The sequence below is a fragment of the Peromyscus maniculatus genome, chromosome 2 (genome assembly GCF_049852395.1).
Source record: "Peromyscus maniculatus bairdii isolate BWxNUB_F1_BW_parent chromosome 2, HU_Pman_BW_mat_3.1, whole genome shotgun sequence".
Lineage (NCBI taxonomy): Eukaryota > Metazoa > Chordata > Mammalia > Rodentia > Cricetidae > Peromyscus > Peromyscus maniculatus.
In genome coordinates this window covers 157,607,583-157,630,503 of record NC_134853.1, presented here as the reverse complement: position 1 = coordinate 157,630,503, position 22,921 = coordinate 157,607,583, and the positions used below count along the sequence as shown (strand labels likewise).

At 50.3% G+C, this 22,921-nt stretch overlaps 1 protein-coding gene across 2 annotated transcripts; it reads left to right on the top strand.

The window, feature by feature from the left end:
• Positions 1-74: 74 nt before the first annotated feature.
• Otud3 (OTU deubiquitinase 3) lies at positions 75-22,089 on the top strand. 2 transcript variants are annotated; one of them, XM_076565528.1, is made up of 8 exons: positions 75-413; positions 5,465-5,613; positions 9,725-9,837; positions 14,212-14,334; positions 16,259-16,390; positions 16,972-17,068; positions 17,623-17,789; positions 19,187-22,089. In XM_076565528.1, the coding sequence occupies exons 1-8, from the start codon at positions 196-198 to the stop codon at positions 19,361-19,363; spliced, it is 1,176 nt and encodes a 391-aa protein (XP_076421643.1). In that variant the 5' UTR covers positions 75-195; the 3' UTR covers positions 19,364-22,089. The 2 variants fall into 2 exon arrangements, with proteins under 2 accessions (XP_076421643.1, XP_076421644.1); XM_076565529.1 differs by lacking the exon at positions 9,725-9,837 and having other exon boundaries at positions 273-413.
• The last annotated feature ends 832 nt before the right edge of the window (positions 22,090-22,921 follow it).

Genomic DNA, 22,921 nt, shown 5'->3' with positions numbered 1-22,921 from the left:
CCCAGCCCTCCGGGGGCGGGGCTACCACCACGTGACTCGGGTGCCAGGCGACCGCGCCGGCGCAGTGGCCGTGTCGCCGTCGCCGGGGGCGCCGTCCCCGCTGCGCCGCTCCGCCGGGTAGCCGGCTGAGGCTGCGGACCCGCGCTCTGCGGCTCCCGCTCCGGCTCCTTCCGCGGCGGGCCGTGTGCCGCAGCCATGTCCCGAAAGCAGGCGGCGAGGAGCCGGCCGGGCAGCGGCGGCCGCAGAGCCGAGGCGGAGCGCAAACGGGACGAGCGAGCGGCCCGCCGGGCGCTGGCCAAGGAGCGGCGGAACCGGCCCGAGCCGGGCGGCAGCAGCTGCGAGGAAGAGTTTGTGAGCTTCGCCAACCAGCTGCAGGCCCTGGGGCTGAAACTGCGGGAGGTGCCGGGGGACGGGTGAGGCGGACCGGGAGTGCGGGAGGTGCCGCTGGGGATGCGCAGGGTCGGTCGCCGTGAGGGAAGTAGGGACCGGGCCTGGTGGAACGCTGCAGCAGGTGCCCCGAGCGCCCGGGGCCGGTCTGAGAGGTGACCTCGAGGTGCACCTGTCATGAAGCCGGATGGGAAGGGACCTTGGTCCCGCTCGGTGTCACGCTGGGCCACCTGGGCGTCCTCGCTTCCTTCCGGACTGGGGTAATGAGGGCGGAGAGCTGAAGGCATCTTCCCATGCCTTGGGTTCCCTAAGCAAAAGGACTTACCCATTGCTTGAGAATCCCGGGCCAGCTCTTTCAGGTAACCCGATATAACACTAGTAGCAGATGGAAAGAGGGAACGGACGAAGGTGAGGGGAAGGAACTTAATGGAAAGGGGACGTGGGTCCAGGAGCGTGGGGAGAGAGAAGGAAAAGGGTAAAGAAGACAGGAGAAGAAGGGTTAGCAGGTCCGAGGGCGCCTGGTTGCCAGGTGTGTTGTTGCAAGAGGCACTATTCGTGTTTTCTCCTCCGTGAGTGGTCAGGTTGAGCTGCGGGAAGAGTAGATATAGCTGAGGAGCATACAGAGCCAGATGTGGTGGCTCCTGTTTGTAGTGCTAGCACTGAGGCAGCGGGGTTGCTGTGAGGTTGAGACCAGCTTCGGCTGTAAGCGTGAGAGGGTTTCCAAAAAGAAAGAAAGAAAACCAAAGAAACTTCGATAGCCTTAGAAATTGTGGGAGAAAGAATTGCTTTCTTTCTCCCTTCTATTTTTTTTCCTTTTCTTTCTCACTGTGTAGTCTCGGCTAGCCTGGAACCCCCTGTGTAGTGTAGACTAGGTTGCCCTTAAACTCACAGCCGCCTGCTGGAATTAAAGGTGCGTGCCTCCACCCACTGCACACAAAAGTGTTTTTCTTCATTTCATACTGTGCTGAAGTGTATTGATCAAGAATTAATCATTCAGCCCCATTTGTCTTTCCTGTCTTCAGAGCTTCAGGCCAATTGGATTTTGTTCTGTTCACAGAGTTGGGTACACCTTCCTGCCTAGGTGTTTTTTGCTTAAGTTGCAATTAGAATTTAATTGCATTCAGCCATCACTAGAACAGTTCCTGAGTCATAGAAGGCATCTACCACTGCTTCCTGAGTGCTGGGATTAAAGGCATGGGCCATCACCACCCAGCACATTTTTTTTTTCATCTTTTTCCTGAAGGAAGGGATAAAAAGTATCAAGGGAGGCCACCTAGCTCCAGCAGAAGCCAGACACTGCTGTAGACATCGAAGAAGCAGCTGAAGCCTGGCCTGGTGGCGCATGCCTTTAATCACAGCACTGGGAAGGCAGAGGCAAGCGTGATCTCTGTGAGTTCGAGGCCAGCTTGGTCTACAAATCGAGCCAGGGTTGTTATGCAGAAAAACCCAGTCTCGAAAAACAGAACAAAACAAATGAAAGGCATCAACTGAATGCAGGGGACCCAGGTGGGACTGGCCTGCACATGACTGGACTGTGTCAGACAGCATGGCTTCTCCATGTCAAAGGATTCTGCTGGGGAAATCGATACTTCACAGTTGCTCATGAGCAGCAGCTGAGGGTCCAGAGTGAGAGTCCTGAGGACCTCCGTGAGGTGCTGGGCAAGTTTGGGAGTATTTACTCTCTCCTTCCCCCAGGAGAGCAGACTTCTTCAGTTACTCCTCACACATGGCTTGAATGGAGTGCTGGAAACCGGTAGACAGCTAAGGTCTAGAAGGGTTCACAGTTGAGAGACGTAACAGTAGGTCACTTATATTCTGGTCTATGACCGCTCTGTATTCTTACAGATTTCTGAGGAATAAACACACGCACAAGTGCTGTGTGAGCCAACCTCTGTATTTACAGGAGTGTTCAGGCGCACACCCGTTGGCCACCCATGCTTCCAGACAGTAGCTCCCACCCCCTGAGACAGGGTTTCTCTGTGTAGCCCAGGCTGTCCTGGAACTCGCTCTGTAGACCAGGCTGGCCTTGAACTCAAACTTAGATTCACATTTCTATGCTTCTGAGTGCTGGGATTAAGGGTGTGCCCCACCATGCCCAGTGAGATGGTAGCCTCTTGGAAACTACTGTATACTTGTAAGAGAATGAGAATGAAGAAGGTAAAGATTTTTGTTTTGAATGTATGGACACCCTGAAAGGGTCTCAACAATTTAATTAACTTGGGGAGCAGTTTGACTTACTCTTAGTAACCGATGATAGTGGTACTATTGAAGGAAGTGGCTAACATGCCTTGAAATGTCCAGGAAGACCTTTTCTTACTCAGCCAGCAAAGAGTCAGTGACTTCCATGTGCAAGATGCCTCTCAGAAGACATGCTGGAGCCCTTCAAGAAGGAGCAATACACTGGACGGTGGCGGCACACAACTTTGATTCCAGTACTTGGGAGGCAGAGGCAGGCGGATCTCTGTGAGTTCAAGGCCAGCTTGGGCTACAGAGTGGGTTCCAGGACAGCCAGAGCTACACAGAGAAACCCTGTCTTGAAAACCCAAAATAAAAAGGAGCAGTAGGAGTTCCCAAGAGAACATTCCCGGATGAGTGCCACACAAGGCCTGGAGCGCACCTCACCGTTTCTGCCAGCTCCTGTGCCTGTGCGGTGGAATGGGAGCCCAGTTAATAGGAGCAGTAATGTTGGGAAGTGAGAGGGCAGAGGCTAGCCTACTTCTAGTCTGTTCTTTGGCAGTGTTAGGTGCTTCCTGAAGCCAGCCTGCTGTACAGAGAGCTGTGCTTGGGTGACATTGGTGTTTCCGGGCTGCTGCTCTCACCCATCACTGCGGTGAATGGTGTTTCCGGGCTGCTGCTCTCACCCATCACTGCGGTGAATGGTGTTTCCATGGATGTGGTTTGGGAAGTGGCAACTGAGTCTTCCTTTCTTTTTTGGTTTTGCAAGATAGGGTTACTCTGTGTATCCTTGGCTGTCTCGGAACTTTTGTGTAGACAGGCTGGCCTCGAACGAAGAGATCGGATTGCCTCTGTCTCCTAGAATTAAAGGCATGTATGTACTACCACTGTTGTGCCCAGGTCGTAAGACCCCCAAGCAAGACCACCACAGAGCCGATATCTGATGCAAGCACACAGAGGTTTTTAATAACAAAACAAGCAAGCTCGGGGCTTGGTCCTGGAGTCCAACATCTGACACAGCGGTGGAGGAGGACGGCCAAGCACTCACTTGAAGGGGTTTATATAGGAGAGGTTTACATACAGCTTGGGATTGGACGAGGGGGCTGGGGTGAGGTGGTTCTTTGAAGTTACTGGCTGAACTAGAAGCATGAGGTTACTGATGGTAACAGGATTCAGGGTATCTACAGAGACATCCATTTTTTTACTCCCAATGTCCTGTTTTTGCTGAACCCAGGATATATACATTCAGATTTATTGTTACAGTCCTGTGTTCTCATAAGTTCAATTTCTAGTCAGTTGATTCCCATATCCTGTTTTACCAAATCCAGAATATATAGATTTATTGTCTCAGCCTTATCTTCCCATGAGTTCAATTTCTGGTCAGTTCTAAAACTGCTGGTCAGCAAATACCTTTAGATGGGGAGGGGGAGCGGGAACCTCTCTCAAGAGGGCTACTGATTTTTCTTTTTCACCACCACCACCTGACTAACAGACTTTTTTATGCGTTAATATTTGTTAAGTAGTATTAGGTTAAGATATAGTGATATTTTGCTGATATAAAAAATGGTTACAAGTTTCCACTGTTTCTCTTATGTCCTGATTGTAGTTTGGATGGCCTAAGATGGTGACTTGCTGTAGGTGTGTTCCATGTAGCATTCTGTAATCGCTTGTTTTTCTGAACTCAGAGCAGGGCCTTACATCTGTGTATCCCTAAAGCGCAGTGGTTCTCAAGCAGAGATGGTTTTGTCTCCCGGGGGCAATTGGACTGTCTGGAGACATTGTTGGTTGTCACAGCTGGTGAGGAGGGAGGTGGTGTGGGCCTGGCATCTGGCGGGCAGAGGCTAAGCATGTTCCCCAGGACTGGCAGTGAGCAGGACATTTCTGGCAGCACAGAGGGACCCCTGGTGTCAGTAGTGTGGGCACTGAGAGGCCCGGCTGCCCGGCAGGGGTGTGAGTGGACACTTGGGAAACAGCCGGATCTCCTGGAGGCCCTTGGGGCCGTGACTGTGTTCTCACTGACATCTGCGGTGTGTTTGCAGGGCTTCCTAAGGGAACCCAGGTCACTGAAGTGTTTGTTATGTTCCTGTGTCGCCACCTTGTAACCCATCAGAAAAACAAGTCATTACAGTGTTTATGACTTGATGTTAGCGGGCTCAAATAAAGTACGGCAGATGAAAAGTATGTTAGTTGAACATGGGGGTAACTACAGCTAATATTTTGGTATTAATGTTTGTCAGTCATGACTGGAGCGGGGTTGCCCAGGTTTGCATCTTGGTCCCAACACTTCACCCACTCACCATTTTGCTAGCCCTGCTACTAGAATTTTAATTTTAGAAAACGAACATGATGCTTAACAATGGCATTGCTGTTCCCTGGTGACAAGGTGAGCAGGCAGGGTCCTGCCTGTCCCTGGTGTAACCTTCTGTGTCCAGGCACTTCCTCCCCGGTTTTCGTCGCCGTGTTCTTAGCTCCCTGACATGATGTGGACTGCAATTTGTTTTATCAGCTTGACACGCTGATGTCTTTTGAGAACTGAATGAGAGGTGGCTTAGCTGGGCAGTTCTAGTGAAGCTGGGTTCAGAAAGGGATCGGTAGGTGTGACGTCATTTTGGAAGGGGTCTGGAGTAGTTTGAGAGGTCTGCACCCTGTATTGAGGAGCTGATCATCAGCTCCACCATTGAACCGACTGAGGCCCTGAGGAATTTAATATTTGTTTTGAGCCCACCAGCTGGTAAGTGGGCCAGGAGTCCTTATTTGCTGCCTTTCCAGTGGGTGATCTGCAGAGCTGAGGTGTCTCCTCTCCTGGTGAGAGACTGCCGAAGACAGCTGGCACAAGACGCTGTGTGTTAGGTGAGCTAAGTCTAGCTTTGAAAGACCCTGACCAGCATCTCTGTTTCCACAGCAATTGCCTGTTCCGAGCTCTGGGGGATCAGCTGGAGGGTCACTCCCGGAACCATCTCAGACACCGACAGGAGACGGTTGACTACATGATAAGGCAGCGTGAAGATTTCGAGCCCTTCGTGGAAGATGATGTTCCTTTTGAGAAGCATGGTAGGTTCACTGTGGGACCCTGGGTCCTTCAGGAGCCATGCTGGGTCATCAGCCCACCCCCACCCCACCCCCACCGCCCAGGGTTTGCTTATGTAAATTATGCCATTGGCGCAACAAACACTTATTCACATATTCTGTGATAAGCCCATGCTGTGCAACGGGGAATCTAGATTTGGATGTATGTCTCCTTGAATAAAAGTGATGGCCTTGGTGGGTAAGGGTGTGGCTCAGGGATAGAGTGCTTGCCTCACAGGACTTGGTCCTCACTCAGCACCACTACCACCTTAGAAAAGAAAGAGGAGATGATGATAATTGACAGAGACTTTTGACCTCCTACCAGTGGGATGGGAAATAAGCTGTAAGAGTGCATGCACACAGAATCCACCTTTTAGACTGCGTGCAGGGTGGAGGTCTGGACAGATGCTAGCATTTTGTGGTAGTTCCTTATTGCTTCTTGAAATTTTTATCAAAAGGTGATAGTAAAGCACCCATCTGAAAGGATTTGTTGTTGGTTCTTTTTCTTTGGTGAAGATTAACTTAGATAAAAAATTAAATTCTTAAGTTTGCTGTCTGGGGATGATAGTGTGAATTGTCTTCTGTAGTTTTTTTTATTTTAAATAATCATGTATTTATAACTAGAAAAAAGAAATCAGCAAGCCCATGTTAACATCTCATCAAAAACCTAAAAATATACCCTCGCCCCTTTTTGGAAATAGTGTCTTTAAAACAACTGTGTCAGTACTTAGTTTTGCGTGTGTATATAACCTGACCTTTGATCCTCCCAAGTGTTACACATGCCACCACCCCCAGTTTATGGGGTCCGGGGTGGAACTCGTGGCCTCTTCATGCTGAGCAAGTGTTTTCCTTACTGAGCTGTATCCTCACGCACAACAGCATCTCCACCACAAGGCTGACATCTGTGTCTTAGCAGGATGAGGGCACGGTCTCTGTTTGGAGGACAGTGTGGGGGCCACATTGAGAATGGAGGGGAGCAAGTCTGGGAGGGGAGGCTGGTGAGGAGGCTCTCCGTATGGGCAGTTCCGAGAGGGATGTGAAGGGCCAGTCCCAGAGCAGTTGGAGGGGTAGTTTACTCAGGCAAGGGGACCAGCGTGGTTCACAAGGTCCTGCTTAAGAAGATCTCCAAGCATGGAGCATGGAGAGGGGGCAGTCTGGAGACACTGCTGTGTCTTCACCGGGAATGGGTACATGGAGCCCGGGGGGGGGGGGGGGGGGGGGGGGGGCGGCGGCGGGGGGGGGGGTAGTGTGCACCTGTCACTGAGCTCTGGTGGTCCTCTTCCTGGGGTCACTTTTCAAGCAGACGGGCAGTATCAGAGTTCGCATTTTACAGGGGTGTGTGTGTGTGTGTGTGTGTGTGTGTGTGTGTGTGTGTGTGGCAGATTTTGGAGCTTTGTGCTGTTTAAAATGAGACATGTTGCTGGGTGCTGGGTGTGCTGATACACACTTGTTCTAGCACTCAGGAGGCTGAGGCAGGGGGATCAGGAGACTGAAGCCAGCCTGCATAGAAAAAAAAAATGAAGAATCTTGTCACTTTTCAGTGTTACTTGGATGAAGTTCGTGACCTGATTCCACTTGAACACCATTAGGAAAGGTCTTGTAGTGGATTTGGGGTGTACCAGTGTATCAGGACAGGAGCTCAAAGCTCCGGCTGCCAGTGTGGTGTCACTTTAGTTGTGCAGTGGAGAGGTGTTGTTTTCTTGAAATGTCACTGCATGACTGAGTGCTGATGCATCAAAGTGTGAGCATCAGGGAGGTGACAAACGGCTTTGACGGCCGGAGCAGAGATGAAGTACGGCAGGGAGTCTGCACATCCTGGTGTGCTGAGGGTCAGACCCATTGCCTTTACCTCTCCTAACCAGTTACCAGTTTCGAATGTCTGTCTGCCTTAGTATTCTGGAAGTTTCTCAGGGGCAAGGTGTTGTGCCTTTGTTCCGGATCCAGCCATACCTGACATTTGGAGGTATTCATATAGTATTTGCTGGTTTAATAAGTGAATGTCTCACTTTACTGGTGAGGACCAAGTGACTGTTGCCCTTGGCTCTACAGGAGTATTCTCATCTTCTAGGCTGTGGCTCTGAAGAATCAGCACCTTCTCTTCCCATCTGTATAAAACCTGGATCAGACCTCGAGCTGTTTGTAATGCCTCATCTGTCTGTCTCCTGTTACTGTTCCTTGTCTCCTGACCTTTTCCTCTGCAGTTCCCTCTTCCCCTTACCTCCTGTGTGCTTAGTTTTTTCTGTCAACTTGACATAACCTGGAGTCACCTGGAGCGGAGGTTCCCTCTAACCTCAGTGGAGGGATTGCCTAGATCAGATTGGCCTGTGGTCATGTCTGTTGGGGATTGACTTGATTGTGAAGTGATGTAGGAGGGCCCAGCCTGCTGTGGGTGGCAGCATGCTAGGCTGGTGGTCCTGAGCTGCATAAGAGAGCTAGCTAAGCATAGGTTGATGAGCCAGAGACAAGCCAGCAAGCAGCTTGTTTTTTTGAGCCTGCCTCCAGGTTCCTTCAGTAACAGACTGACCCGGCAGTGTACGATGAAATAAGCCCTCTTCTCTACGTTGCTTTTGGCCATGGTGTTTGTCATAGCAACGGGATGAAACTAGAACATCACTTCTGAAACTGGTGTGGTAGCCATTTCACCAGGTACCCTCAGTGCAGTGTGGACTGGCTGTATGTCCCCTTGATCTCTTCAGCCTGTTTGAGATCAGTCCGAGTTGTGATCCAAGTTTGTTTCCCTCCAAAGTCTGTTGCTGCTTCCCACAGACCTGAGGTCTGAGCCTGCACTTTATAGCCCTTCATGATCCGTGGTTTTTAATTTCTCTCCTCTCTCCGTTTCTTACTGTGTTTTCTCCCTCTATCTCTGCAGCTGGTTCCTGCCACACAATATAGTCCAGGCTCTTGTTGTTTGGAATATCATCCCTTGTTCCTTTGAACTCCTGCTTGGCCTTGGAGCATGTTTAGTAGTCGGCCTAGCAGCTCATCTGATGCACCATGTCCTCCACCCTTCCCTAAACACACACACACACACACACACACACACACACACACACACTTTGTGTTTTTGACTTGAAGCTAAGGTACGAGGGCACAGCTGTGTAAGATTTCCCTCACCTCTGACACTGCCTGCAAGGTTCAGATTGCCCCACATTCACGGGAGCTGTTCTGACAACAGTGGTTTTGTGGGAAAGGGAACAGACCAAAGTCAGCCGCAGGGGAAGACTCAGTCCAGCGCAGTCCGGTCTCCGAAGGTTCCAAGCACAGTGCTTCTTTGTCTTTGGAAAATGTTATGCTCTTGGTATTTCAGTGAGCAGTACACACAGTGCTGTCAACAGGGAAGCCTGCTCCAGCCTCAGAGTCCAGAGTTTGCTTTTTTTCCATTTCTTTTGTGGTAGCATGTAGCTGCTGTATGGTCTGTTAGCAGCTGTGGTCCAGCGCCCATCATGAAAGAGCGACGTGCCCTCCTCCTTTGGAAATTCCAAAGGATTGGCAGTTACTTTACAGAAGCCTGGGGTAAAGGCCAGGTCAGCCCTTTGCTGAAGCACCCGGTTTTCAACACTGTCCATATTGTTCTGACAGTAGTCTTCTCCAGGGCAGAGTGACAGAGTGGCCACGAGCCAGGGCTGTGGAGTCAGCTGCTGGGGTGAAGCTCAGCTCACCAAGATCAGGCCTTCATTAGCTGTCCTCACCTCCATCTGTTCATCTCTCTGGTGGCGAGTGTGATAATCCTTCCAAGCATTGCTTTGATAATGAAAAGTGATGGTTTCTGAGAAATGATCAGCACTGCTTGACACATGCATGTACATCGGTTAGTGCGAGCCATTCTCTGGCTGTTGTACACGCCATGTCTGTCGGGCAGATTGGAAGCACACAGCATTTCCTGAAGGAATTAATCAGCAGATCCTTCTCTGATGATGAGCAACCCTGAGTACAGTCTGCATATTGTTCGCCTCTTAACTCCCTAGACTGACAGCTGGTCACCTTTGCAGATGTGTGTTCTCGCTTCTCACGGCTTGCAGCCACGTAAATACCAATCATGTTTGCATTTGCACTTTCCATCATAAAGACTTCATTTTTCTCTCCTGTTTCCATGCAGTGGCCAGTTTGGCAAAGCCTGGTACTTTTGCTGGCAATGATGCAATTGTAGCCTTTGCAAGAAACCATCAGTTGAATGTGGTGATCCATCAGCTTAATGCCCCTTTGTGGCAGGTAGGTCACCTGTTTAGGAATGTCCTTAAGATGATGGGGCTTGACCTGTGATGCTGAACTCCTAAGAAGAGCTTAGACCATGAGCTAACCAAAGACAGGAATCTTGTGGTGGTTTGGAACTAACCCCAGGCAGGTGCAAATGGAGTCTGGAGTGTGAGTGAAAAGTATTTTATGATCCTGGGATATTACTCAAGAGTCAGCTAAGTGGGTATTTGGGGACAGAGCCTAATGTGGAAATGCATCAGATAATTTTATTAAACTATCTTACCATATGAATGTTTAGTACATAGAAACTGTAGTTTTGAAGTAAGCCTGTTTCCTGTGGTTTGTATGTGTGTGGTTTTAGGAGAAGTGTCAGAAATCCATTATAATGACTGCATTCACTATAATGACTACAGAGTGTTTTTATTCAGCTTTAGTTCCGTGTTTTGCTTTTTTGTACAATAAAGATTTTATAGCAAATGTTTGCTCCAGGCTGAAACAGTTGTTAAACCACACAATCCTCCACTGTGAAGTGTCTGCCCATTCAACTCCTTTTCTTTCTCTGTCTCCTACATTAACCTCACTGGTCAGTTCATCAAACCAAACTTTCTAGAGCATGCTGACCAAAGGTTGCTGACTATGTGCTCACCTACTCCCCTGTCATCCTCCCAGAATTCAGAGGGCTTTGCGGCACTCTGCGGCTCAGCCTCACTCAGATACTGGACATGTGCTTTCACTGACCCTCTGCTCTACGTCTCTGTTTTGAACTTTGATTTAGAAAGTCAAAACGTTTTAATTGAAGAAAAACTGGGAAGTAAGAAAAGCCCCTTGAGGTGGGTGAGAGTCACTGGAGTCTCACTGACTGGAGTTAGGGCTGTTAGCATTTTTAGTCAGCGTCCTACCATTCACCCCACACTTGGCCATAGGTGCCAATCATACATTTTAAACACACACACATACACACACACACACACACACGCGCGCGCGCACACACACGCAAACACACCTGCGTGCGTTAAGGTAATGGCATCTTTTCTTGGTGTGCTGCCTGCCTGCACCCTTTGTAATTCCCTGAGTCGTGGCCTGCACTCTTTTCTTTTAAAAAGAGGGTCCAGTTTTTAGAAATATAAATGACACATGCCAGAATTCACCCTTTTCTGGTTTCTATTTCTATGTTTTGATGTGCATGTAACACCACATCAACGTATGGAATAGCTCCATTCTACCAAGAAGTTAGTGCCTGTCCTGGGCAGTCACTGCCCACTCATCTTTTCCCAACCTCTGCTGTTTAATTTTTCCCTTTATTTGTGCTTTTCTGTCACAGAAATGGGAGTCTTCAGCCTTTTGTATCTGGTACAATGTCTTTTTAACAGAGTTACGCAGGACAAAGTGACGGAAATACTGGCAGGGCTGGTGAAAACATCTCCCTCAAGGATGCAGTGAGCAGGAGGGAAGCAGGGTCCATGGCCTTGGTCCAGTGCTGCCAGATGTCAGGATAGCAGTGAGAGCAGCCGTGTTCAGGGGGTGCTCTTCAGAGTGATCTGCTGGCCAGGAACACGGTCACCCCCAGTTCCGGGCATTTGTTACTAGTGCACACTGTCAGTGGAGTTGTCAGGACACTCGAGTACACAGTGTGGGGAGCCTGATCTAGAAGGAGAAACCCAGTCAGTGAGGTAGCCTTTCCCTAACGGTAACATTTCTGCTGCTTTCCCTAACGGTAACATTTCTTAATTGCCCTAATTCTTACATTTTTTTCAAATCTGTTTCTGTAGCGTTCTGGTTTATGACTTGCAAAACAGTGGAAGTATATACTCATAACAGGTTTATCCCAGGATCTCCCCTGCCTGGTGGTACAGCTGCTGTTCTGAGCTCTTGCATTAATGATGAGTTGGCTCAGACTGACCGTCGACACCGGAACCTACATCGTCTCCTGCATTGGCATGTAGGACTGTGTGAGCGGGTTCCATGTATTATGTAGCCAGTGACAGGCTTGTTAGGCATGAGCCTATTGCCATGGCTCCTAACAGTTTTGGTGACTCTTCGAGTTGGTTTTCTATTTATAATATCCATATGTTGTTACTAAATATGCTAATGCTTTAGGAACTTTGTCATGTGAAGACAACGTGAAACATGTCCTCCCTCCATCAGTGTCCTTTCTGGGAGACAGTGTTGCTGCTGCTGCTGCATCTCCTGTACATCTAGACTCACTGTCTCCCAGACCTGTACGGGCTACTATAGAAGCTTTTGCACTTTCCACACAAGATCTGTGTGATCCCTGCTTGTCCCATGGCTGGCTGTATTTGTGGCGTTTTTTGTTTGTTTGCTTTTTCTTTTTTTTCTTTTGGTTTTTGTTTTGGTTTTTGTTTTTCTGTATAGTCCTAGAACTCATTCTGTAGACCAGGCTGGTCTCAAACTCAGAGATCCACCTGTCTCTGCCTCCTGAGTACTGAAATTAAGGGCGTGCGTCACCACCACGTGACTTGCTGTTTTTGAATCTTGAATACTGTTAATCTTCATCTCAGATTACTTGCGACTTTTAGTGAAAATAAGGAGGGCTGATGTTTTAGAATTTTAAAGGAAGAACAGTTACCTAGGGGCAGAATCGAAATTAATTTAGTTTCTGGTTTATGGTTGTTTTGGAGGGAATCTACCCAGCTCAGCACTTAAAAGTTCTGTATGCTTTTTTTTGGCATGATTTTAAGGAGTCAGTTCTAGTTGTATCCCAGGGCACTGTTGGGATTTAACACTCTGTGGCCATTGCCCAGAGCTGCTCTGTGTGCCCAGGGCTGCTCTGTGTGCCCAGGGCTGCTCTGTGTGCCCAGGGCTGCTCTGTGTGCGCAGGGCTGTGAGGTGTGCACAGGGCAGTGAGGTGTGCACAGGGCAGTGAGGTGTGCATAGGGCTGTGAGGTGTGCACAGGGCAGTGTGGACAGTACCAGGGCTGTGAGGTGTGTCCAGGGCTGTGGGGTGTGCGCAGGGCTGTGAGGTGTGCACAGGGCAGTGAGGTGTGCACAGGGCAGTGTGGACAGTACCAGGGCTGTGAGGTGTGCACAGGGCTGTGAGGTGTGCGCAGGGCTGTGAGGTGTGCGCAGGGCTGTGAGGTGTGCGCAGGGCTGTGAGGTGTGCGCAGGGCTGTGAGGTGTGCACAGGGCTGTGAGGTGTGCCAGGGCTGTGAGGTGTGCGCAGGGCTGTGAGGTGTGCGCAGGGCTGTGAGGTGTGCGCAGGGCTGTGAGGTGTGCCAGGGCTGTGAGGTGTGCGCAGGGCTGTGAGGTGTGCGCAGGGCTGTGAGGTGTGCGCAGGGCTGTGAGGTGTGCGCAGGGCTGTGAGGTGTGCGCAGGGCTGTGAGGTGTGCATAGGACTGTGGGGTGTGCACAGGGCTGTGAGGTGTGCATAGGGCTGTGAGGTGTGCACAGGGCTGCATGGACAGTGCCCAGGGCTGTGAGGTGTGCACAGGGCTGTGAGGTGTGCGCAGGGCTGTGAGGTGTGCACAGGGCAGTGTGGACAGTACCAGGGCTGTGAGGTATGTGCAGGGCTGTGAGGTGTGCCCAGGGCTGTGAGGTGTGCGCAGGGCTGTGAGGTGTGCACAGGGCTGTGAGGTGTGCGCAGGGCTGTGAGGTGTGCCAGGGCTGTGAGGTGTGCACAGGGCTGTGAGGTGTGCCAGGGCTGTGAGGTGTGTGCAGGGCTGTGAGGTGTGTCCAGGGCTGTGAGGTGTGCACAGGGCTGTGAGGTGTGCCAGGGCTGTGAGGTGTGCGCAGGGCTGTGAGGTGTGTCCAGGGCTGTGAGGTGTGCTTCGGGCAGTGGGGACAATGCCCAGGGCTGTGAGGTGTGCGCAGGGCTGTGGGGTGAGCTAGTACGGTTTTACTCTGTGGGATTTTGTCTTGGAACTGGTGCGATGGCAGGTTTTGAGATTGTTGGTGCTTATAAGGGAAGAGAGGTGAATTTATTACAGCCAGCAAGCCATGTCAGGCTAGGTTTGTGTGGTTCCATTTTAAGGTCTTCCAGAGGGTCTAGAAGCTTCATACTTGACATTTTACTCCTTTTTTTCCCCCAATGACAATCTTCAGTCTGTTTAAGCTTCCGGCTCAGCAAATCTGCGTCTGCTTCTGGGTCTTCCCATTGGAAGGAGCCTGTGCACTGGCAAGGCCAGGTAGTTAATTTTATCTGACTTCACTGCAGGCCTGTCTCTGGCTTGTTAGTCCCTTCCATATGGAGTCACTCACATATTGGCAGATGTTACATGGGCACATGGAAGCCTGCAAGCCTGCAAGGCGGAGAGCTCAGAGACTGTCCTAGCTAGAGTCCTGGTCTGTTGTATAGGGCCCACTGGCCTGGCCTCCTGGTCAGGTCCCAGTCCCCACAGGCCCCACCTTCCAGACCCTCTCTTGTGTCTGCAGATTCGAGGTACGGACAAAAGCAGTGTGAGGGAGCTCCACATCGCCTACCGGTACGGAGAACACTATGACAGTGTCCGGAGGATCAATGACAACTCAGAAGCGCCGGCACATCTTCAGACCGATGTGAGTGACGCCCCAGGTCCTTCTGTTCCTTCTGCTTGCAGACCTGCAGGAGCTGAACACCAGGGACCAGCTGTTGCTGCTGCTAATGAAAAGTTGCCGTCAGGGAGCTGTGGCTCTGATGGATAAAGTGTTTCGGCCGGTGAAACACGGACTGCCTAGCCTGAGGACTCGGGTTTGATCCTAGGAACCCACATAGTGGAAGAAAAGAACCAGCTCGCACAAAGTGTCTTCGGACATGCGCATGAGATCATGGCATGGGTGTGCACACACACACTTGTGTGCACACACACATAAATATAAAAAGCTAAATGTATTTTGTATTTCTTTTTAGTGAGGTGAGAGACAGATGCTTGTTGTCCCTTTACCTTCCTCCAGTAGACACCTATGGTTAGGTGTATACACAATCTGTACCATGTGTGTGCCTGGTGTCCTTGGAAGCCAAAAGAGGGCATTGGATTTCCTGGAACTGGAGTTACAGATGGTTGTGAGTGTCCATGTGGGTGCTGGGAATTGAACCTGGATATTCTGAAAGAGCAGTCAGTGCTCTTAACTATTCAGCCTCCTGCCTTTTTTTGAGACAGGGTTTCATGTAGCCCAAGCTGACCTTGAGTTTTGTATATAGCTGAGGATGTGAACTTCTGATTCTCCTGCTTCTACCTCCCAAGTGCTCAGATTATGGACACATGCCCCCATGTCTGTTCTGTGCTTTGCCAAGGATTGAACCCAGGACTTTGTATATGCTGGACAACTATTCTATCAACTGAATTACATTCAGAGGCCCTTAATTGGAATCGTACTGGATTAATTAAAGAAAAATTGCTGTCTGTATAACTTAAGTGGTCCTAGCCAGGACCCGGTGAGCTTTGTTGACGGATGTAAGCTCTGTGGGAGTGTTCTTTTCAGATGGAGCTTGCCTTTTTTTTTTCCCCTTGGCTTTTATTCTTAGATATTTTGTGTTTGTTCCTGTTATAAGAAGTGGACTTTTTCTCTTCGTATTTCCTAGCTGGTTATCATTTGGATGAAACCTCTTGATATACACCCAGAGATCCTATAGAATTCTTTCTCTTACACACTGAGATCAAAGCCACCTACCGTGAATCACTTCACATGTAGTATCTGCTGCAGCTGGGACACCCCAGGCTTCCTTGACCATGTCCTCTTGGTTCCAAAACCGTCGCACCTGGCTCTGGACATTGCTGTAAATGGAATCATGTATTTGATGCGGCCTGGCCCTTTTCACTTAGCATAGTGTTTTTGAGAGTCAGCCATATTGTAGTGTGTGTCAGTACTTTTTAATGGTATTTCCTGGTGTGGGTGTATCACACACACTCTTAGTTACTTTTCTTTTGCTGTGATGAAACACCATGACCAAGGCAATGTATAAAACAAAGTGTTTAGTCTGGGGCTTAGAGTCCATGCTAACCACGGGTTAGAGTCCATAGTGACAAAGCAAAGACATGGCAGCAGGAACAGCTGAGAGCTCACATGTGGATGGGCAAATAGGAGGGGGAGAGAGAGAGAGACACTCACACGTCTCTCAGGTGAGAGTTGGATATTTGTGTTTTTCAAGGCTAGCATTTTAAGTTCAGTAGCTTGGCAGGTGTGAACACAGGGACCCTCTTCTGTACTCAGCAAGCAGAGGCAGACAGATGTGTGCTGTCAGGCACAGCCATGATTGCCCAAGTACTGCTGTCTAAATACCCTGGGTCCTTGCTGCTCTTCTTCCTGAGTGGTTCCTCTCAGCTCTGTACTCAGGGCTGTCCCGGATTCTCAGTGTGGGTGATTCTAGCTGCTGCTCTGCTCTTGAGGTTGTTCCTAGAATTCTTCTTCTGTGTTTGGATGGTTTGTGATTCAGGTGTCTTTCTGTGTTAGAGAGCTGAGTGGAATTTGCTGGAGCCCATGGTTCCTGTGCTGTTTCTTTTAGTTCCAGATGCTTCATCAAGATGGAGCAAATAAAAAAGAAAAGATCAAGACAAAAGGGGTCGACTTTGAAGATGGCCCACGGGATGAAGTGGAAGATGCTGTCCAGAAAGTTGGCAATGCGACTGGATGCTCAGTTAGTATCCTCCCCCCAGCCATGCCTCACAGCTGGATGCTCAGTTAATATCCCCCCCCCCCCCCCGCCCCATGCCTCACAGCTGGGTGCTCAGTTAGTATCCTCCCCCCAGCCATGCCTCACAGCTGGATGCTCAGTTAATATCCTCCCCCCCCCCCCCCCCCCCCCCCGCCCCATGCCTCACAGCTGGATACTCAGTTAGTATCCTTCCCCAGCATAGCAGATGCTGCCATGCCATAGATGGCCTGCCAGAGGCCCAAGAGAGTGGGGAGCTGTTAATTAATTCCCCTTGTTTGCTGGATGTCACCCATCAATGCTCAAAATCCTAAGGAGTGGGTTTAATTTTTTCTGAGAGAAATTTGCCCTAGTAAAGTTGTAGCTTTATAAAGAGAATTTATTTATAAATGCATTGGAATGGCTACTGCATGTGATGGCCTTGTTTGAAATTATGTTTCTTGGTGGTTGAGGTCTTGGAGCCTCGTCAGTTCCTCTGTTGGTGTTTGTGTGTATCAGGCTGCTGAAGCAGAGCTCGTGAGTGTGACACATTCAGAGTCTTGAGTGTCTCTCTGCTTCTTCAACAGGATTTTAACTTAATAGTCCAGAACCTGGAAGCTGAAAATTACAATATTGACTCTGCAATAATCGCCATGCTTCAGATGAACCAGGGGGAAGGAAACAGTAAGTTCACAACCTAGATTGTGAATAAGCTTCAAGTGGTATGCTGGTGGCACCCTCCAGCTGGTATGCACAGGCTCCATGATTACTATAGTGTCCACACTCAGCATCCGCCAGTCATGACGTGAGCAACACTGCCTCAGTTTGTGCTGCACAGTGTGGTGGAATGCGCATGTGCAGGATGAGATGGGCCTGCATGGTGTGTGAGTTTTAGTTACTTAAAATCTTAGCAGCCATGTGTGGCTGTGGCCACTGTATTGGACAGTGTAGGGTTAGGTCATGTTTTGTTCTAGATTTGGGATACAAATGAATGCTTTATCCCTAAAAATTCTTTTTAAAGTTCATCAGAGAGAACAAACACTGCTGGCAGAAGTTGGCTGTGAGCCTTGGAGCCAGCCAGAGGCTCCAGATGTTTCCTGTATCCTTCCTGACCATTGACTTGAGAGTCGAGTTCCATCTCCAGGGATCTGGGGACCCGGGATCCTGCAGTCATGTAACTGTGGTTGCTTTGTGTAACTGTTGGTTCTTGGCTTTAACAAAATGCCTTTCTTTGGAAGATGCGGAGGAGAACCTTGAGCCCAGTGCCCAGGTGTCGAAGCAGTGTGACCCTTCATTGGAGGAGGCAGGCAGCGGCTCCAGACTCATGGAAGGCCAGACAGAAAATGGTACAGCCCAGGCCAGACCTAGTGAAGAGAAAAGAGCAAATAAAAGCCAGATCCTAAAGGTACGGCATGGTCGGGAGGCACGGACACTGTGGGGGTCATATAGCAAGGGTGGGGGCTGACTTTCACCCTAGTGTGCTTGGTGTATATAAAAGTAGGTTATTGTAAGCATCTGGGGGCGGGGGGCGCACTAAGCATACTAAGATGCAGAGGGAAGACTTGGCTTGTCCCACAGTCACAATAGTCAGTAGCCCTGTGTACAGATGCATAGCTGCCTTCTCCCTTCTCATGTGACTGTCAAGGGTGCGAGTGTCTTTGCGTCATCTGTAGTAAACTGTAGCTTGATTTTTCCGCCTTGCCCACAGTCAGGACAAATCTCTGTCACCCACCAGTCCCACAGCCGCTCAGACCCAACCAAATAAACACAGACACTTATATTGCTTGCAAACTGTATGGCCGTGGCAGGTTTCCTGCCAACTGTCCTTATCTTGCTAACTGTGCTTTTATCTTAAATTGATCCATTTCCATACATCTATACCTTGCCATGTGGCTGGTGGCTTACTGGCGTCTTCACATGCTGCTGGTCATGGCAGCGGCTGCAGTGTCTCTGGTCATGGCAGCGGCTGCAGCCTCTCTGGTCATTGCGGCGGCTGCAGCGTCTCCTTCTGCCTTTCTGTCCTTTTATATCTCCTCTCTGTTAGTCCCACCTATCTTTCCTGCCTAGCCACGGCCGATCAGGTTTTATTTATTAACCAATCAGAGCATACAGACCATCCCCCAGCACAGCCAAGTGCAGACCATCTCAAACACCTGCACTCAGGCCCATGGTCCTAATCATCCTCTATACGGACCTGCTGGGTAACGCCACAAAGAACCTGAGAATGGGCTCCCACAGGACATACAGAACATCCCACAGCAGTAAACAACTTGGTGTGTAAATCTTTGCATGTTTTCTTGCATGGTGTCCCCGGTGAAATGAAGAGCATGTCTCTAGAGCTGCTTCAGGCTCTTGGTGACTTGTCAGGTGTACACCTCCATCCCTGCCCCGACTCCCACCAGTGGACAGGATGTCACTCGTTTACCCCGTTAGAAACTCATCTTAAAGGCAGATGTTTTGGGCTAGACCACCACCTAATGTGAGGGAAGTGATGCACAATATGAGAACTTTATTGCCCTTACCTAGAGTCTTAAATGATGGGGAAAGTGTCTCCAGTCCCCTGCGGTTGTCATCGGTGGCTGGACTTGGGGCCCTGTCTTGGTGGGCATTTGGGCTGTTTTAGGAAGAGGATTGATTTTACTTGATGCTTCAGGAAGGAAACATACATTTCAAAGGATATTTGAACAGTAATGAAAGAGGAATCCTTTAGTCTCCTGGGCTGGTTTTCTCTGTTCGTGCTGAAAGCATTCTGGGCCTTGTGCTATCAGCCCTAGTGACCCCCATGGCTACCGGCTTTTCCAGGTCACAAACAAGCAGCGGAGGGAGCAGCAGCGGCTGGAGAAGAAGAGACGGCAGGAGGAGAGGCACCGTCACAAAGCCCTGGAGAGCAGGGACAGCCACAGGGACGCCAGCAGGAGTGAAGCAGATGCGAACACACAGGTCACCTTGGTGAAGACCTTTGCTGCCCTGAACATCTGACTCTCGGGCCCCCAGAGGTGGGGGATGAACGCTACGGCCCAGGTGTCCCAGCCAGGTGGCCTCCGACAGCGCCCACACACGAGCCCACAGGAGTCGGCGTCCTTCAAGCTGCCTCTTGTGTCTTGAGTTTGTCAGTGTTTTGTTGGGTGACAGTAGGTGAAGCCATCCGCCTTCTGGAGCACAAACAAAGTACTGAGTCCACAAACAAAGTACTGAGCACAAACAAAGCAGAGGTGGCTTTGGAGCGAGGCTTTATTTGCCCTGCAGTTCAGAGCATGGTGATTCTAGGCTCTTCCTTGACGTGTGGCGTGGGTTTGCTGTAATTATTCTTGAAGTCGTTTAGCACAATCATTAGAAATCCAGTGACAACTTCCTTTGTTTCTCTCATTTTCAAGCAGGGATGCACGTCTTGGTTTACCAGCTCAAGAGTGTGTTGAGATAGGATTTGCTTCTGATCCAGGTTACTTGGGCATCCCAGTGATAGGATGGGGCGAGCGGCTCGCAGCAGTCCGGGACATCAACTGCACCTTCCTTCTGTCTGTCTCTGGTATCACCTCAGAGGGAGCGGCTGCCCTCCCCACTCCAGCCGTGTGCTGTGTGTCCCTGGCTGTGGGTGAGCCTGGGTTTTGTGGGGAGCTCCACGGTGCAGCAGAGTTTGGGATTTTTGTCTGGGCGGTTAGGAGATGGTGTGGCCCTGCTTGTGGCATACCTCTGAACTCTGATGTGCAGGGCTGAGTCCATGACTGGGGGCTGGGAGGGGATCTGAGGTTTTTCCTCGGAAGAATCTAAAGACAGCTTCTGTGGGAGAAGTCTCCAGGATGAAGTTTTCCATACTTGAATTTTAATAACTATGTGGGGTTTTTTGATATGCTAGACTCAGAAAGATGCCTACAGAGAAATAGCTGCTCATTTGATCTTACAGGTAGCTAAGTTTTCTTAACATGTGAAAATGAAATCCCATAGCATAGCTGGGCATGGTGGCTCAAGCCTTATATCCCAGCACTCAAGCAGAGGCAGGATTGCTGCAAGTTTGAGGCTAGCCTGGGCTGTATAGTGAGTTCTAGGCTAGCCAGGGTTAGAATAAAGGCCCCATTTCACTCCCTACCTAAGGGAGAAAAATACAGGATACAGCATGTATCCTGTATTTGATTATTTGGGTTTTCAGTACTGGGGAAGTACTTGGTGGCTGAGGCTGCTAAGCTAGATTACAGGGGAGTAGAGGGGGAGACCTGTGCTGCCAGAGGCCTTTGGACGACTCGGTTCTCAAGCACCTTCAAGTAGGGAGAGGTGCTGCTCCCCAGGCTGGGTTATATGAATGTTTACTTCAAACTGTCATGTGTCGGGTGAACAATCAGGATGAAAGTCTCTGCCTTCTGGGAGCCTGGTGTTCAGACTAACGCTGTCTGCTGGGTCAAGAGAGAAGTTACTTGTTGTCACTAGAGGCAAAAGGAAAACAAAGACACAGACACCGCTCACAGCTTGTGAGTTCATCCCGTTGTCTTTTCAGCAGACTGTTTACTTCCTCAGTTAATGTTGTCCTTCAGTTTTCCATTTGTTTGGCTTTGGGACTTTGTGTTTGGAACCCCAGAAGTCTCCTGGAATCTCTCCCGGGATGCTGGGTTACTTCCTGCGTACAGGACATTGCAGTAGTGTGCAGATTTACAGACTACATGGCATTTTTTTCCTCCTCAGCTGGAGCCTCAGGCCTCAGTCCCAGAAAGGGGAGGTGGTGGCTGCCATACCCTAAGGGATAGGAGCCAGGCTGGCTCTGGGAGCCAGTGTTCTCTGGGGACACCCAGGACAGGGTCTGGGTTGGCCGAACTCATCTGAATGAAAGCTCTGTTCCTGCTTTGTACTGCCTGAGTGCAGGATGCCAGGTCCTTGCAGAAAGGTTAGGTTGTTTACCAAACCCAGGCTTGGAAGTCAGAAGTGGCAGACCTGGCCTAGCAGGCTCAGAGGTAGAGACTTGCCTAGTGTGTGGGAAGCCCTGGGTTCCGTCCCCAGCACTTGAAAAGCCAGGCTGCGGCTAGCTAGCTCTCAGTAGCCCCTTGGGTACTCAGGAGCTGCTGTTTGCCTGGCTGGGGACAGCCCCTGGTGTCAGAGCTGCTGTGGGGCTTGTTAAAGAGTGCTGTTATTTACAGACACCCTTTAGTTCTGAGCTCCCTGCTGCCCCCTGGTGGTGGCTGTGCAGTCTTTCCGGGTCACAGTGGCAGTGTCTCCAAAGCACGTTCCTTTTGTCACCAGCCACATTTTCATTGGTGTTTCTTTAACGTGCTGGTTATTGAAAGTGGGGTGCCTGCCCCCAGCTTCAGTGTGTTGTCCAGCTCAGGCTCTGAATGTGACTTCGCTGCCCCAGTCTCACTGAGTGGGGGGGGGGGGGGGCGCTGTAGGCATCACCACTTAAGGGGGCCCCTGACAGTTACCTCATTGGCAGCCAAACTGAGCCCCAGTACAGTGAGCTTCAGGGTGATGACGGTTAACACTTCCTCCAGTCCACGTCCTCACAGGGAAACTGTTCTGGGAAGGGAACGTGCCAGCCTCAGGCTGTGTCTCAGCTGCTACCCGAGAATGTCATGGTCCCTCATTGTGGGGGCACAGAGGAAAGCCACAGTGCCTCCTGGCAGTTCACTGCCCTTATAAACTCTGTGGAAAGGTTCTCTAGATTTTAAGAATAATTTTTTTAAGGTCAAAATAGGAAAAAAAAAACAAAACAAAGAAAACAAAAACCCACTGACGGCAACACTTTTGCCCTGGAGGCGGATTAATTAAAACAACCCAGCCCGACTTCTAGACAGTGCAGCCCACCAGGAGATCGTGCCAGGAATGCATAGGCTCAGTTGGGTTTTCAACAGAACATCTACCTTCGGGGAGCAGAGTCTGCTCTGCTCGGGGACTGTGGCAGGAAGAAGAATCTGAAATGTCCACCAGGGCTGCCTGTGGTTTGTCCTGTGAGCTCGGGAAACACGTCAGCCCCGATTTGATTGTGAAAGTGAGGTGGGCTGACCTTGCAGAGCAGCTGGAGTAAGGCTCAGTGGGGAGCCTTTCTGGAGCTCTGGCCATTACTCTGCTTCCCTGGGTTGCAGAGCAAGGGGAACTGCTGGGGCAGGGCTGGGACAGTGGCTCAGGTTCCCTGGAAGTGACCGGTGGCCTCTGCCAGTGGACTGCACTCAGAGACTGCACTTCACGTTCGGAGGAACTACTGTCTGCCTGGGTTTTACCAGGACAACACAGCACCCTTTCTTTTTTTTTTACCTCTGAAATGTTTAGCTCAGACATCCGGCTGGGTAGGGGAAACCAGGATTCCCCAGAGAGAGTGAGTGGACTCACCCTGAGCAGGGTGTGAGCAGAAAGGAGGAGCCTCCCAAGAGTTGTGGCCTTGGTGGCCCGTCTGGAGCCCCATGTGGGCATGCAGCTCTGACCTCTCGGCCCAGGCCGGGTGCAGGGCTTCAGTCTTGTCCTTCCCTTCACCTGCTCTGTGCTTCCTTTCCCCTGAAGGTTGGGGGTTGCTTACGCCCAGCATTGCCCCACCAGTCCAAGAGGCACTTTCACAGGAGCATG

What these genes read in the sequence shown, in the direction of transcription:
- Otud3 (XM_076565528.1), top strand. Translation starts at nt 196, where the DNA reads ATGTCCCGAAAGCAGGCGGCGAGGAGCCGGCCGGGCAGCGGCGGCCGC. An exon ending in TTAATGCCCCTTTGTGGCAG is followed by an intron (nt 9,838 to 14,211) that starts GTAGGTCACCTG and finishes TTGTGTCTGCAG; the next exon opens with ATTCGAGGTACGGACAAAAG. An exon ending in ATAAAAGCCAGATCCTAAAG is followed by an intron (nt 17,790 to 19,186) that starts GTACGGCATGGT and finishes CGGCTTTTCCAG; the next exon opens with GTCACAAACAAGCAGCGGAG.